Source organism: Aegilops tauschii, chromosome 6 (assembly GCF_002575655.3).
Source record: "Aegilops tauschii subsp. strangulata cultivar AL8/78 chromosome 6, Aet v6.0, whole genome shotgun sequence".
Lineage (NCBI taxonomy): Eukaryota > Viridiplantae > Streptophyta > Magnoliopsida > Poales > Poaceae > Aegilops > Aegilops tauschii.
The window spans coordinates 74655956-74672730 of record NC_053040.3 but is presented as its reverse complement, the minus strand read 5'-3'; the positions used below and the strand labels follow the sequence as shown (position 1 = coordinate 74672730).

General features: G+C 42.1%; 1 protein-coding gene, 1 long non-coding RNA gene and 1 other non-coding gene across 3 annotated transcripts; 2 read left to right on the top strand and 1 right to left on the bottom strand.

Annotated features, from left to right (window-relative positions):
* The first annotated feature begins 1521 nt into the window (after window positions 1–1521).
* LOC109759756 (probable helicase MAGATAMA 3) lies at window positions 1522–8856 on the top strand. The gene is made up of 21 exons (XM_020318596.4): window positions 1522–1686; window positions 1781–1931; window positions 2035–2174; window positions 2498–2695; window positions 2808–3005; window positions 3096–3131; window positions 3319–3404; window positions 3640–3690; window positions 4114–4222; window positions 4315–4420; window positions 4596–4693; window positions 4763–4861; window positions 4938–5030; window positions 5145–5198; window positions 5603–5661; window positions 5744–5828; window positions 5903–6262; window positions 6356–6478; window positions 6797–6883; window positions 6967–7236; window positions 8605–8856. Exons 1-20 carry the CDS (start codon window positions 1555–1557, stop codon window positions 7186–7188), a joined length of 2487 nt encoding a protein of 828 aa, XP_020174185.1. The 5' UTR covers window positions 1522–1554; the 3' UTR covers window positions 7189–7236; window positions 8605–8856.
* Window positions 8077–8272, bottom strand: LOC120967746 (U2 spliceosomal RNA). The gene has a single exon (XR_005761463.1). It is a non-coding gene; the product is annotated as a U2 spliceosomal RNA (small nuclear RNA).
* A 2430-nt stretch (window positions 8857–11286) lies between the features above and the next one.
* Window positions 11287–16568, top strand: LOC109759757 (uncharacterized). The gene is made up of 4 exons (XR_002232185.4): window positions 11287–11542; window positions 11747–11804; window positions 12450–16113; window positions 16187–16568. It is a non-coding gene; the product is annotated as an uncharacterized lncRNA (long non-coding RNA).
* The last annotated feature ends 207 nt before the right edge of the window (window positions 16569–16775 follow it).

Genomic DNA, 16775 nt, shown 5'->3' with positions numbered 1-16775 from the left:
TAAATGTGTATATAAAAAATGTTGACCATGTATTAATCTTGTACTTGAAAAATGTTTAATCAAGTATTTGAAAAAATAATGTCAAATGTGTATAGAAAAAGGTTGACCATGTATTCAAAAAATACTAATCTTGTATTTGAAAAATGTTAATCAAGCATTTGAAAATTTTCAAAAATGTATATATAAAAAAATGTTGAGCATGTACTAAAAAATGTTAAACTTGTATCTGAAAAATGTTAAACATGTATTAGAAAAAAATGTTGACATATACAGAAAATGTAGACTGAAAACCAAAATAACAATTAGACTTGTGTTGAAGAAAAAATGATGAAAATAATGAAAGAAACAAAAAAAAAGGAAAACCTAGAAAAATGAAAAGAAAACCGAAGCATAATGAAGAAAGAAAGAAAAACCAATGACGAAATAAAAATAAAACCCAATAAAAAAAGAAGAAACAAGAAAACCGAAGAAAACCAATCCAAATAAAGGAAAGGAAACAAAAAAGGGGGAAAACTAGAGACAACTGAGAAAGAAATAAGAAACTGAAGAAAAAGAATGAAAAAGGAAAAACCAATGAAAACCTTGAAAAACAGAAAACCAATGAAAAGAAATAGGAAATAGAAAACCTCAAGAAAACCTGGAAGAAAGAAAGAAAATCATAAGAAAAACAAAACTAAACAAAAAAACAAGTTGAACGAACCTACACTACAGCGAGCCATCGAGTGAGTGATCGAAAAAATGGGTTAGCTCAGTTTACAGCGGGGGAAGAAAATTCCTACCATACATGAACCCTTTTTTTAGGAAATCCTACCCTATGAACCAAACCAAAGGAGACCGAGCAGCGATTATGTGAAGCTAAACATGGATGGCTCTTTTGACCCAAACTTACTAAAAGCCCGTATGGTGCTATCATCAGAGACTCGAATGACAGATTCGCCCCGTCGAAAAACGGAAGATCGATTGGTGCGAAGATGCGCTTATGGCCGTGGCACTGGCCATACGGTTTAGTCTCAATTTGGCAACTATAGTCATATGTAATCGCATAGAGATGAAATCTGATGACATCGGGGTGATAGAGACACTGAAGAATGGAGGTTGCTCTTTCGGTCTATCGGCGACAGTTTTTGATGATATATATTACTCTGCGTGTGATTTTTTGCATATTATTTTTGAGCATGCTCCTAGAGAGACTAATTGTGCTGCACATAATTTAGCCAAACTAGTTAGAAGTAGGGTGTGCACGGGGTGGATGAAAGATTCACCCGTAGAAATTATTGATATTTTTGTAAAAAATACTATTGTGATCACCTTGCAATAAAGGGTACTTTGATGAGGCCTTACCACTGCGGTTTGGTAACATTGGGCCGAGAACGCTGCAATAAGGGCCCAACATCGAGAGCCCGCGCCAGTATTACCGAATCTCTCTCTCTCTCTCTCTCTCTCTCTCTCTTCTCCATGCTCCGGTGGGCCGTGTCAGCTCACATTACCCTAACCCCCCCCCCCCCCCCCCCCCCCCCCCCAAAAAAAACCCTCTCCGGCCGCGGACAGAAATCCATGGCGGTGGACAAGCCCGGCGGCGGCGGCGGCGGGGCCTCGTCCTCCACGCCCTCGCCCGCCTCCACCACGGACCGCTTCCTCAAGATCGTGCTCAGCTGGGACTACCTCCGCATCGTCGCCGACTCCAAGGTACACTCGAATCCCTCCGCGCCAACTAACCGCGCCGCAATTACGCCCGGCGGAATCCCTGAACCTTCACCATCTCCTGATTGGTGGCGGGCAGGGCGCGGACAAGGCCAAGGGGCTGCAGCACGTGAAGAACAGCTACGCCTCCGTGGAGGAGTACTTGGGCGTCTTCGAGCCGCTGCTCTTCGAGGAGGTCAAGGGGCAGATCCTCCAGGGCCGCCGCAACGAGGAGGAGGGGGAGGATGATGGTGGGCTTCGCTCCACTTACCGCTTGTGTGAATTTCTCGATTTCTGCCTCTTGGTTTATTATTAAGCAGTTCTTGGTTTGTGGTTTGTGGTCTATTTGAGTAGAGGTTGGGCTGGACTGGCAGAGAGGGGCGGTGGCATCATGTGCAGAGTCCGAGGGTTTCCACAAGTTGTCCATGGTGGTGTCCGATGGCCTCCGCGACAGTGTGTGTGAGAATGACCTCCTCCTGCTCTCCAAAGAGAAAGTAAGTTCCATGCTAGCAGGAAGCAGACGCATCCCAGCCAATTTAGTGGATATTATAGTGTGCCGACTGCCGGACACTCGATCTGTTTTGTTGTTAAATCTCAAGTTGGAAAACAATGAATATCTGAGACCAACCTATATACCAGATTAAAGGTCATTGTATGCGATGAATGTTTTCAGATAATTTCCTTGGGAAAATTGATCAGTCCATCAGATCTACGTAGCATAAGTCATGATTGCATTTCCCCCACATTTACTGTGCACCAGACATGGTTAGCCATATTGATGATGAATGATGAGTTAGGATATGCCTGCATTTTGCAGTTTGAGGAGGGAGTGAATCCTACCGCGTATGCCTTTGCCGTGGTGGAACAGCGAGGTGGTAAAGATAACCTCTCTCTTAGAACATTTGTGGCGGGGGAAATCAAAAATCTAAATGTTGCACGGCCTGTGAAGTCTTTAAGGCTGCAGCGCTTTGCTTCCATTTTGTCAACATCAGATAGCTTTCTGTGGATTTTAAAGGTGAGTTCGGTTGTTACTAAAGACTGCCTGAGTTTTCATGCTTGCCTCAGTTATTAAGGGCATGTACTTCTAGATATGAACTTGATATTTCCTTTTTGGTCAATATCCTCAGATGTGCAGCTTATCTACAATACTGCGAGAGTACTCTGGAATGCACTCTGTAGCTTCACATCCTTTTAAGGATTTGATTCTTTCAGCTTCTGAGAACAACAGAGATGGAGATGATCAAAAGCGTGCTTGGAATGTACCTCAGCCACTTATGGATTACCTGAAAACAAATCTTAATGGTTCACAGCTAGATGCAGTTAATGTGAGCGTACTTCGTATTATTTGATGTTGTCGTCATATCTAGTTCTGAGGGAAATGTATGTGCCTAACAGACTAGTATTGTCTCCTGCAGGCAGGTCTTTCGCGCAGATCCTTTGTCCTTATTCAGGTTAGTTTGCTACTTTTTCCTGCTGTTCTAACTTGCAGTGTATTGTCGTTTACCTTGTCAAGAAAAATGTCAAGTGAGAGCAATTTTGGATGTATGCATTTTCTGGACAATGTATAAGCAGATCTGTGGACATTGCATTCCTTCGAAGCATGAACCATTGACTGTGGAGTTCTACTCTTATTTGTAGGGCCCACCAGGAACTGGAAAAACACAAACGATCCTTGGACTTCTCAGTGCTGTTCTCCATTCCGCTCCTGCGAGAATGCAGACTAGGTAATAATCTTCTGTTTTTCTTTTCTGTAATATCAAGTGCAATGCATATTGGTAATTTTATTTTGGAGATGACAAAAAAATCATTGTCTTTTTTTAATTAGAAATGACATAATAAAAGTTACAACAGAAACATAGACACTGTAATCTGCAGAAGCTTATTCTCTTTTGTCGTAATGTTTCTTCCAGATAATAATGAGTGTGCATGTATCTCACATGCTTCATGATCCTTTTGCAGAGGAGGGTTTGATGTTCAAAAGCATGGGCCAGAGCTGGACATAGAGAGCAAGTAAGTGCTTATTTCCTAGTTAGTTTCTGACATTCTTTGGCTTTGGAGCGCTGAAGGAAAGCATAAAATGCTGAGTGATGAGCATGTAGCGGTTACAAGATTAAGGATATTACCAGAATTGTTCATAATTGCTGCATCTGTTGCTGGCTTTTCATTTACTCACTCTCTGGCACTCGCGTTTTTCTTTGATGCCTCAAATCCATGGGTGTAACCATACTTTATCAGAAGGATAAGATTGCTGTGGTTTACATTTGCACTATCATGTATAGTGATCCTTCAGCATCTAGCTTAAGCCTTCATGTGCTGTGTGGGAACTTTTATATGTGTTTTTTGGTTGCGTTTTCTGTTGTGAAATTCTGCAAGATTCTACTACAAGTATTTGTGAGCACTTAGCACTATCTTACTGTGGAGTTTACATGATAGGCATGCAAACTGGATGAAAGCATCTCCATGGCTAATTGGTGCAAATCCTCGAGATTTGATTATGCCTGTCGATGGTGATGATGGTTTTTATCCTACTGGGAATGATCTGGTACTCTTCTATACTTGGTAGTTAACTATATTTGCCATTATGTCTGGATGTGTATGGTTCATCCCTTACATGGTTAAAACAATTCTGGACAGAAACCTGAAGTCATAAGTTCCAATCGCAAGTATCGTGCCCACGTGTTGGTCTGTGCTCCATCCAACTCAGCACTTGATGAGATTGTATTGCGTGTTCTTCAAACAGGTTAGTTTTTTTTTTTTTTTTTTGGCTCTATGTCATATGATGCTGAAAAATGTTAATAAAACTGAGTATTCTTACATCCATATGTCTGTGATCAAATACTATTGTTTGTAAGCTCGTGCTTATCATTGCTTTGGTCATGAGCAAATTAAGTAACAAAGTTATTGCATGTTTTCAGGAATACGTGATGAAAATAACAACACTTATAATCCCAAGATTGTGCGTATTGGACTAAAGGCGCATCATTCTGTCAAAGCAGTTTCCATGGATTACCTTGTATGTGATTTGAGTTTCTAAGCATTCTGTCTAACTTGTGTCAATTATAGCGAGTTCATATATTTTCAGATACAACAAAAACTTTCTGGGGTGGCATCAGATGGCGGGAGACGAGGAGCTGGTGAATACGATCGGATTAGAGCTTCACTTCTTGACGAAGCAGCTATTGTACGACATCTGTTGTTATCAATATTTGTTGATAATATTTGAAAATGTTATTCTCATTCTCAAGGAAAATTCGTAGGTGTTTTCTACCCTCAGTTTCAGTGGATCGGCCATTTTCACCAGGATGACTCGTGCTTTTGATGTTGTTATAATTGATGAAGCCGCGCAAGCTGTGAGTATATTTTGTGTGCATGTTATCTTTACATTATCAGGCTTTGATAATGGCATCATTTATGCTTCTATTTGCAAATTATTTCTGAATCTGACATGTGCACTTTGTTTTCAGGTAGAACCAGCGACTCTTGTGCCCCTGGTTCATGGATGCAGACAAGTTTTTCTTGTACGCAATCTATTTTTCTCAGATGATTTTACACATCTCTTCTATTCAGCGGTTTACCTTTTCCTTGTCAATGTGTTGTAGCTAATCACTATACTACTAGCGTGTTATAGCTAATCACTATACTACTAGTTAAGTACTTCATTTACTCAACAGCAGGATGGTATTATCGATGTCCTTGTGGATATTAAATCTAGAATCATTTCACTAGCTTAGATTCTGTAGAAATTTGTTTTCATTTCTTCCTCTACGTGTTTACGCGCACGCCGTACCTAGCCATCTGTTCCTGACCATTTCGTTTCATATCTTCTGTACTCCGTTGATATGTTGATACCTAAGGTACCTTGAGTATTTTACTCACGGTGGTTACATTGTATCCTCACTATCACTTCTGATATTCATACCAGGTTGGTGACCCAGTTCAGTTGCCTGCAACTGTAATTTCAAAGACTGCTCAGAACTTAGGGTAAGACGTCCCCTTATTTTTCTTTAATTGATTCACACTGTTAACGTGTTGCAATGCTAATACAATGCTAGCTATCCATCAGTTATCGAACAAGTTTGTTCCAGAGATTTCAAGCTGCTGGTTTTCCCGTGCAAATGCTCAAAATTCAGTATCGTATGCATCCAGAGGTAGTATCCCACTGAATTCATGTAAGCTGGAAACTGGATGGCTTTCTGATTTTATTAATACATTCAATAAACAGATTAGTGTATTCCCTTCAAAAGAATTCTATGAAGGCATCCTAGAAGATGGGGAAGGGCTCAACAAAAAACGTCCATGGCATTCCTACAGCTGCTTTGGACCATTTTGCTTCTTTGATGTTGATGGGGTTGAATCTCAGCTGTCTGGAAGTGGTTCGACGGTGAACGAGGATGAAGTGGGATTCATAACCCTCCTATATCACCAATTGGCCATGCGCTATCCAGAACTCAAATCTAGTTCTCAAGTAGCTGTTATATCACCATACAGGGGTCAGGTGAAACTCTTGAAGGACCATTTCCGGTCGACCTTTGGCGACCAATCAAAGGAAGTTATAGATGTAAACACCGTTGATGGATTCCAGGTAACTAGTTTATTAACATGCATTGCAGATCTGCTCTATGTGATGTAGTAGGTTGTAGCGATTATAATATGGCATCTTGTTGCTCACATGTAGGGCCGTGAAAAGGAGCTTGTCATTTTTTCATGTGTTCGATGCAATAAGGAGCAAAATATTGGGTTTGTTTCTGATTTTCGGCGAATGAATGTTGCCATCACCAGAGCTAGATCTGCTGTACTAGTAAGTGATCTTTATCCAAACATCAAATGTTGTCTTTTTTGATGATGCACATTGCATACACACTGGTAGACAGACACGAGTTCTAATTTTATTGGACACACAAACCGTACATGTTTGTTCATGGATTACGCGGTGTGGCAGTATGGAGGTTATAGTGCCTGAGTTTCCCTTTTAGACGAACAAGCTGTGCGATGTATAACCCGAGTTGATGTATTCTACCCATTCTACATCTCACTGGCAATCGGGGGTTGGCTTATTTGTGTAAACTATCATTCTTTGTTGGTAAATACCCAAATAACAAATTAGCGTGTAATGCAGGTAATAGGTTCCGCTTCAACATTGAAGAAAGATAAACACTGGACCAACCTTGTTGAGAGTGCCAAAGAGCGAAACCGTTATTTCAAGGTGAGATGGCTACTGTCTTTCTTTTGAAGCTTGTGTAGAAAAACAACATTTGGTGAATGTAACTAACCATGATCATCTTGCAGGTGACAAAGCCATTCACCGCATTCTTCACCGAGGATAGTTTCAAAACAATGAAGGTGGAAAGACCTGTGCCAGAGGCGAGGATATCACAGGCAATAGAAGCGATCAATGAAGTAGTTGCAAGGCAAGAAGTGATGGACGCCGACGATGCTGGTGACAATCAAGCGGATGGAGATGATTATGACGCCATGGAGGCTGACGATGGAGGAGGTGGTGATGATTAATTGTTGCCTGCAATGTATTGCTGGAGGGGGAGCTTTATCAGAGGCCAGGTACATAACATAGAAGAGCAAAAAGCTTTGCAAGTTAGAAATTCTGCTATTCTTAGCAAATTTTAGGGGGGAGAGGCTGGTGCATGCCTGCCTTGCCCGACGAATCATCTACACTATGGAACAAAAAAAGTTAACCGCAGAACTGCAGCAGCTCCGGCTTCTGCTGTGTCTATCTATATGCTTATACTCCCTCCGTTCGGAATTACTCGTCCAAGAAATGAATGTATCTAGATGTATTTTAGTTGTAGATACGTTCATTTTTGTGACAAGTAATTCTGAATGGAGGGAGTATATCGTATGTGTATGTTGTTCACTTGATTGTGTAGTACATGTGCTGGAATTTGGCGAAGAACACCAGCCGGTGCCTCCCTGGTTACATTTCTTTCTTCGCCAGAGGCTGGCACATGTTCGTGGACCTTGCTGTAGCTCTTATGGCCTAGGTGCTGCCATGTTCCCATCTCACAAAACTCGAATTTAAAAGGTTTGAAAAATTCCAAAAAAGATGTGGTTGTTCACAAGATATGTGTCTATAATCCTTGAAATTTTAGATCCAAATTTAAAATACACGTAGCCTTTGCTATTTTTTGAGGCACCTGGCATTATATTGTCCAACCCTGAAGAACTAAGAATGTGCAGTGGTATGCTCGATTATGTTCAAAATGGCTGAAATAAAATAGCCTTGTATAATCAACCAAATCATGTGCATGAAATCTGAATAGTTGAACCATCCTTGTTTTCTGATGCACTTGGCAACAAGAAATGAATCTAACAGATTGATGTAACCTATTAAAACTAAAATTTATTTGCTTAGAAGACTATAAATTGTTTACTTCGTATTGGTTGGGGTGCGCCTAGCCTGGGCAGTAGTGCAACGCCCAGGCGACACATGACGGCCCCAATGGCAAGCCATTATGATGGACCCTCCCCATAAAAAATAAATTTAATATCGTTGTGGAGACATGGCCCACATATCAGATATTAAACTGATAAGAACAGATACTACACTTGATCTTAGCCAAAAGGCCGAGAAAGGTATGCTTCAAAAGGTTGCCGTCCGCCTCTTCTTATTGCTCTCTCAGCTGCCCGTGCTGCTCGCACGGGCGAGGTGGTACTAATCAAACAGCAGCGCATTAGATACCTGCCTCTGTGCTTCCACGTTGATTTTACCATAGCAGCCCAGATGCCTTGAAGGCCCAATAGCTCAGCTTAATTCGTACCCATGGCCCAATAGCGTGGCTTCTCTCTATTCATATCAACCTGGAATGCCTAAAAAAAATCAACCCGGAAAACAGAATAAAAGCAAAAGTTTTGTCATTTGCGTGTGCAGAGATTTAACTTCAAGATTTTGACAAGATTTTGCGTGTGCAGGGATTTAACTTCGAGATTTTGATGGACGTGTCAAAGCTATTAAAACGACATAACTCCAGTTAGCGGCCTGAGACCATGATGGGGCGTGGAATAATGGAGTTCAAAAAATGTTGGCAGCTGCACAGCATATATGCCAGTTCAGTGTGCTGTGTGCCGTATCCGTACAGTTACAGAGTGCCATCCACTCGCTTGCAATTTTTTTATGAGGGAACATCAGTAGGTGATTCCCTAGTGCAAAATCTTACGTATTTACTCCCTCCGTTCCAGTTATGAAAGCTAGCATCCAGCATCTATAGAGGTTCATCTCTTACTTAAAAATTCTTCTACGTCTGTAGAGATTAGGTTGCACTCCTCTGAAGGTGAAGTCGTTCCTGCAAACTAAATGCTCCCGGCTGCTAAAGGCAACTCCAGCGCAGATCAAACTGCCCGGGCTCCGGACGTCCGAAACACCATAAACCGGCTCCAAATCGAGGGGGAGGTTTGGAGTCTGAACATCCGTCACGTTGGACTCCGAAACCCCCGGGCCACCCAAAAACCCCATTCAAAGCCCTCATTTTTTTTCAGTTCGTTCCTTCTGTCTATGTATCCATGCTCTTAGGGTTCGCTACCGCTGTTGTACCACCCTGGCCGCCGCCCAAGGCTTTGCCAGACCTCTGTCACTCCACCCAACGCCTGCCTGCCTTGTCCTACGCAGTCGAATCTAGATTCGGACGCCGACCAGGGACCCTCCGCCACTGCTGACGTCGTCCATGGCCGAGGGAGTGGCATGGACATGAGAGCCGGAGAGGAAGCAAGCGCGCGACGGACAGCGACACAATTTCCTACAAGGGATCTAGCTTCTTGTGGTGACCATTAATGCCTACATTCTACATCCATTGTTTTCAAGTTTTCTTTCATGCTATTTTAAAACCGGAGCCCTTAGGAATATATCCGTTAATTAAGAAGAAGATAATTGTCTGACTAATTAGTAGAAAACTGGACAAAATTTGTTACATCACACCTACAAGAGAGGTCACGCTGACCGACTTGGCTATCCACACAACACCGAGGAGAAAACCACTGTGAAAGTTACCTCTGTCATCGACATCACTTGGTGGCGGGCCCAGATAAAATGGCCCGGCGACCTAGCATATAATCGTTCGTAATTTTCATCTAAGATGGGGTGTCACTTACTATACTTTGCATGGAACATACAAAGGAAAAAAACATTGCATCCGATGTCATGTGCATTCGGGTAGCTCAATGTGGGTGCCACCTCTGCTTCTCCCTCAGCATGTGGCTTCGATTTCACCGCGGATGACTAACAAATAAGCTCTCTCAGCAACAGAGGCAGAGTATCAGGAAATACCACCTCCCAAATGCTCCCATGATACCATTCCAAAACATCCAACTTTCTGTGTTTTAAAAGATTATGTAAAAAATTGTGGATGTTCATCTCACATGAATGTACAACCCCTAAAAATTTCAGATTCAAATTCTAAATACGCATTGAGAAACAAAAAAGACAAATCCGGATGTGAATAGTTGCGTTTTGACTTTTGTCTTTTTTGACACTATTCATGTTGGATTTGTCTTATTTGTTTCTCAATGTATATTTCGAACTTCGACCTAGAATTTTTAGGGATTGTACATTCATGTGATGTGAACATCCACAATTTTTTTCAGAATTTTTGAAACATTAAAAAAATTAAAATTGTATCATGGTATCACCTAAAAGGGTGGTATCATGTGATATTTTCCCCAGCAACAGACACATGAGACCCCTGCTGGGCCATGCCACCAGACAATCGGCCAAATACATGACTAGGCAACTCCAATTTCATTACCGAGAATCGCGGGAAGAGATGCATGTCTTGCACCGACAGAGCAGGACGTGCCGCTGGAGACTGCCAAGCGCCAATTCTACCTTTCATGCTATTTGAAGCTGTAGCTTTGTTAGGATTTGATCTGGCTAGGTACTCCCTCTATTTTTATTTAGTCCGCTTATTAGCTTTAGTTAAAGTCAAGCTTTGTAAATTTGATAAAATTTATAAACAAAAATATTAACGTATATGATAACAAATCAATACCATTAGATTTATTTTTGAATGTACTTTCACATCATATAGATTTGTTATAGTAAATGTTTCTATTTTTTCTATAAATTTGGTCAAACTTTACGAAGTTTGATTTCAGTCAACTCTGATATACAGGGTAAATAAAAAACAAGAGTACTAAAAACATGCTTTGAACGACTATGCCGGTACAGCCAAATAAAAGTCGCTGAATGCAATGCTTCACTTTACTGGAATCACACAACAGGCACTCAATAATTGATGGCTGCCATCACAGCAGGATACTCAATAATTGAAGACTTCAGCTGCACCTACACGTGGGACTTGGACTGTCAAAAATTCAGGGTTCTCTTTTCTAAATGAAGCCGACTAAGATTGGATGTCGTGCCCTGCTTAGTGGCTTCTGGCTTGTCGACAGGCAGAATCCAAGAGGCAGAAAGATGCCGTGCCTCGCTGTACCTCGCACCGCGGCTTCCACGAAGCCACATCAAACCCAGAGACATGTAAACAAACGAGGCCTACTAAACATATGTGTACATACTGTGATTAGTACGTATAAATAAACTGATGGGGGCGTCCAAGAAGAGCGAAGCGACTCCAGGCAAGTGGGAGTTAAGAGCTTTTCTCCTGTCGGCAAGTGCCATGTCACATTGCTTAATTAACAACGATTCAGTTGTCCCTTAATTGCGTTGCAGGCCCCACAGCCTTATTTTATCTCTGTGCCCATTTGTTTGGCTATAAAAGTAGACTCCCCTAGCTCATCCCTTCTTCACACAAACACAGCACAGCTCTGTGTTTCTGTCCCCTTCTTCTAGGGTTAGATGTGATGAGAGGTCAAGAGATGCTGTCTGGTGGCAGTACGAAGATCTGATCTATATGTCCAGGTAAATACTTGAACTAATTGGGTAACAAGCTTCTGCTCTTGAACCACCCGTTATTTGATTTTCTGTGCTACATGGATCTGGCTGCCTTGCTTGCGAATCACCCAGAGCTTTCCTTTTCAAGAACTAGTCTTGATTTCCTGGATCTTGTTTTCACTTTTGATTATTCATCTGCTAACCTTTCCTTGTTTCTCGTTGCATGTATAGGTTTTCCATTTGGAGGCAGTAAACTGGAGGCAGCAACTGCATAACTTGCGAGATGCTCGTAAGATTTCTTAACTGTCCATTAAAACTAGAACATGTTCAGTTATCATCACCGGAGCTTTCTGGAGATTAATTAGTACCATAGGTTTTCATATGTTCTTTGGATTGGGCTAGCGAGTATGAGAAGATCCCGGAGAGGGAGACGGAAAAACTATTAACAGGACGGGCGCAAATAAAACCGAAGTATTCTTGGGACCGTATTTTCACGTTGATATCTAATTTTTACTCATTATCACTGTCATTTGCCACTTCTGATTTCGAAATCTGGAGCATCAATATTTCCCCTCCCGGCATTGCAATTTCAGCTAATTACTGCCCTAGATATCCCTTTGAAATGTCGGATGGTGTCCACATCATCAGTCTAAGGTAGCAACTGGCCCACCTACCAGAGATAAATCATGATAATTTAGTTTAGTTCGTGTAAAAAAAGTTGGGTCAAAAAATATATTTAGTCTATTCCTCTTTCAAGGAGGTAATAACATAAACTTTGTGGCTTCAGTGTGCCACACTAGACACAATGTATGGTCTAATTTATGCTTGAAAACTAATTATATCATTAATATGATGCAGTTCAAAGGTAATATTCAAAAGTATGTATGTTGGTCGTTCTTCCAATTATCATGTAACCTATTTATTGGGTTGGTAGGTTGGATGATGATCATGCCGATGAGTTTACCGCAAGTTATGCAGTTGCTGCCTCAAGCTTGCTGCATCCCAATGTCAAACCAGTGAGACTTAAGATGAAGAAGTCATTCGAATACGAAATCAAAGAGAAAAACAACCATGCAAGAAGCCTCTGTAATCTGCACAACCGATCATATTATTACTGCAAGCTAGCAAAGCTTTTTTTATGTACAATTTAACTTTATTTTCCCTAGCTCCGTGCTATCTATGAGCTAAAGGCACCTACAAGGCAGCAATGCAAGTGTAATCTTGAAAATGACAGTCAAAATGTTTGCATGCATGTATGTTATCTTTCAATTTATACGAGTACGTAACTTTTCTTTCAACTGATTTTCATATTATTAATTTTCATTTCAAGCTAGAATGCATTGTTAACCACCTCGGTAATTCCAATAGTGACCAATGATAAAGTGAGAGAAATAAGGTTTTTTCGTCAATCCGCATGATGAATCTGAAGAGAGGATAGAAGGGAGGATGAGGCTGAATTAGTACTAGTATTTATCTTGGTGAAAGTTAGGTGCCATGAACACGTAATTCCTACAAGAGGTAGTATTCTATGAGTTGAAGAAAAAAAAACTTCTTTAGAAGCTTTGATAAAACCCAAAACATCCAAAGAACCCTTAACTTCACTATGCTCCCTAGGACTGGAGAGCTGAGAATCGATTGAGCCCAATCGATTTTGTTGCGGGGCTCGCTGGTAAGGTGTGATTTTAAGGTGTGGACCACAGATGTTAGGGAGAGGCAGCGACAATCTCCCGCTGGCAACTGGGTGGAGGAGCAAGCGACACGCAAGTAGCAAGATCCTCCACATCCGGCACGAGCCCTATGATTCCTCAGTCGCCACGCCCGCCCCTCTGCGTTCGAGCCCGAGCAGCTAAGACACATGCGCTCCTCGAGCCCCATAGTTCCTCAGCGGCCGCTACCTAGAAAACATGGCTTAGGTCACAGGCCAGTTTTCACATTAGCCCCGGTTCAGTCACGAACCGGGACTAATGTGAGCATTGGTCCCGGTTCGTGCGGCCAGGGGCCTGCCGGGCCTCGTGGGGGCATTGGTTCCGGTTCGTCCGGATCCTTTGGTCCCGGTTGGTGGGACAAACCGGGACCAATGGCCCACGCTCCTGGCCCACCACCCTTTAGTCCCGGTTCATACCACAAACCGGGACTAAAGGGCTGGTCCTAGTTGCGGCCAGTGTTTAGTCCCACCTCGCCAACCGAAGGGTGCTCACACCAGTTTATAAGCCCGTCCCTCTATGCCTTGTTGAGCTTCTCTTAAAGTGAAAATAGATGCCCTTATACAGGGAATTTCACCTAAATTCACAGTAAATTTGAATTTAGGTTTAATTTTCTCTATAAGCGCATCTATGTTCATTTTTTTATATTTATAAAATAAATAAACCTTAATAAAATAAATAAAACTAAATAAACCTTAATAAAATAAATAAAATAAACTATAGTAACAACAATAAATAAACCTTAATAAATTAAGTAAAAATAGCAGCAGTAAAATAAATAAAAATAAATAATTAAAGTAAAATACATAAGTAATTAGAAATAAAATAAATAAGTTTTTTGTTGTAGGTAGAAACAAAACAAAAAAATAAAGCAAAAGAGGGAAAAAACACGAGCCATCAACTCCATAACCGCCATATCTGGGATAGAGAAGGGCGATCCCTTGGAGTGGGATTCACATACAGTTGCCCGTAACATCTACCATTCGAGCCTAGCAGGTGGAACTCGGATCTGTCAACAGTGTCAAAGCGACAAATAGCAGGCGGAGGAGAAGCCACCGATGTCATGTGTAGATCCCTTCTAGGTCTTGCGGATCGTGCTATTACAACAATTTTGTTGGTTGATCCAAAAAAAAGGAATTTGGTTGGTTTTCTTGAAGCCCTAGCTTGTTGTGCCGTCCTATTCTCTCAATGCAATTTAGCAAATGCTACTACAGTACAGTAAAGGGCACAAAGAAAAAGCACGCAGTGAAGGAAAATACCTCCATATCAAAGCTGCTACTTATCTTGTTGGTTATCAGGATGTGGATATGTAGAATTTTCTCTAGCCACGGCAACAGACATGCATTCATCTAGGGGGTTCACTACAGAACAAAATAAATGCTGATGTTAGTTGTTGAGGGTACGTTTGACATCCCTGAGAGACTAGATAATGAAAAGATGAATCGTCAAACCTGGATGAACAAAGACGCTACCAAGTGGATGAATCTGATGGCCTGTCCTCCCTTGAAGATCATGCGTCCTCCCTTGAAGGCGCCACCAGGGCCATGGACGCCTCATACACCGCCGCCGACGTGTTGTAGTGATGAGGTATCATGCAGGATCTGACATAGGATCACCTTCAGGCAAGATGAATAGGTCTTCAGGGGCACGACGGCCGGCCACAGCAGGCCCCTGCCATGGACGGGGCCGCCCGAGCCACAGCCGCTCGCCAGCTCGCCTCTGGAGCAGTCCAAGCTTATCCGCGAGCTCGTCCACTAGTGCCCGTCGCCGCCACGACGTCCTACAGGCTAGAGAACGGCGGTTCGCCGTTCTTATCCACGGCCGTCGTTGGAACCGACTCCGGCCGCCTATATAAGGAGCCCCCGAGTCCGTCCAGTCCCTCAGGCGACCTCAAGCTACCCCACCTTAATAAATTAAGTAAAAATAGCAGCAGTAAAATAAATAAAAATAGCAGCAGTAAAATAAATAAAAATAAAATAATTAAAGTAAAATACATAAGTAATTAGAAATAAAATAAATAAGTTTTTTGTTGTAAGTAGAAACAAAACAAAACAAATAAAGCAAAAGAGAAAAAACAAAGGAAAAAAATTATGCCACCTACTGGGCCACCACGGCCTGAATACGACTAGAAACCCATACATGGGCCAGGATTCAGGCCCGCAGAAGGCCCAGTAGGCCCACAGGCAAATAGTGACAGAATAGGCCCGTAAGCCTGCATTTGAGAGGAGCTCGAAGTGGTCAGCGCAGCTGCGCTTATAAACCACTGTCGAAGCCTCTCGGCTAGCGAGGTGGGACTAAACATCCCACCGCACCGCGCCAGTTCCAGCACAAGGCCTTTGGTCTCAGTTGGTGCCACCAACCGGGACTAAAGGGGGCATTGGTCCCGGTTCGTGGCACCAACCGGGACCAACGGCCTTTAGTCCCGGTTGGTGCCACGAACCGGGACCAATGAGTTGCCTATATATACCCCATCGCCATAGCAGAGCACTCCACAGTGCTCTGTTTTTTCTGGCCGGCGAGGGGAGGGCATTTGGGTGCTCTAGCTCACCTCCTATGCACATGAGGTGTTCGATGAAATGTCTGAGCCACACTAGTTAATCTTTGTCCTCTCGAAACTCGACCTCCGAGCTCCATTTTCCCCGAGATTTGTCTAGGTTTAGCGGTCCGTCACGTCCCGTCCCCGTCTTCACCGCCGTCGATCGCCCACGCCGATCTCGTCGCCAGCACCACCGTGGTGAGCCTCTTGTTCTTATCTTCTTTCTGAAAGGAAAAAATTCTTACTTTAGATAGTTACTTGTCTAATTTTGTTACTTTTATTATTCCTTCTTATTACATAGTGCGATGGTTTTGGTATCCGCCCCCGTCGGCCCTCGTCCTGTCTATGATTCGGATGTGGTATATATTATCTTTTTATAACTATTTGGTTCATTTATTGTTTATGACAAATATACCGACCAACGTGACATAGGAGGTGGTTGAACCGGAAATTCTAACCGACCCTATTGTCGAGAGGTTAAATTTAGTTGAAGAAGAAAACAATTACTTGAAGGAAAAAATAAAAAAAATTGAGGAGGAGAAGATGATATTGGAGTTGCATGTTGCGGATGTCGTCAATGATCACAAGATCAAGATGGATGCAATGCGCTTGAAGATTAGAAAGATTAGAAAATATGCCATTCATACCGAGGCTTGGTATCATTACGCCGTTGGATCAATTGTTTCCTTGGTTGCGATTATGATCGCATTTGTTTTCGCATTGAAATGTTTTACATAGTTTCAATGTATGGTTTAATTAATTAGATGCTCTGGAGAGCTATATATATGTTGTTAGATGAGAACTATGTATGTACTTTGGTTCTAATGTGATGATGAACTTCTATTAATTTGGTCACTTAATTATCTATTCATGATGTTCTGTAATGGTTTTTGACACACTTAATTATATATAATGCACGCAGATGAACCGGCAATGGATGTACGGTGACAGACACACCTCCGAGTACATTAAGGGCGTGCATGATTTTCTCGAAGTGGCTGAGGCAAACAAGCAGAATGGT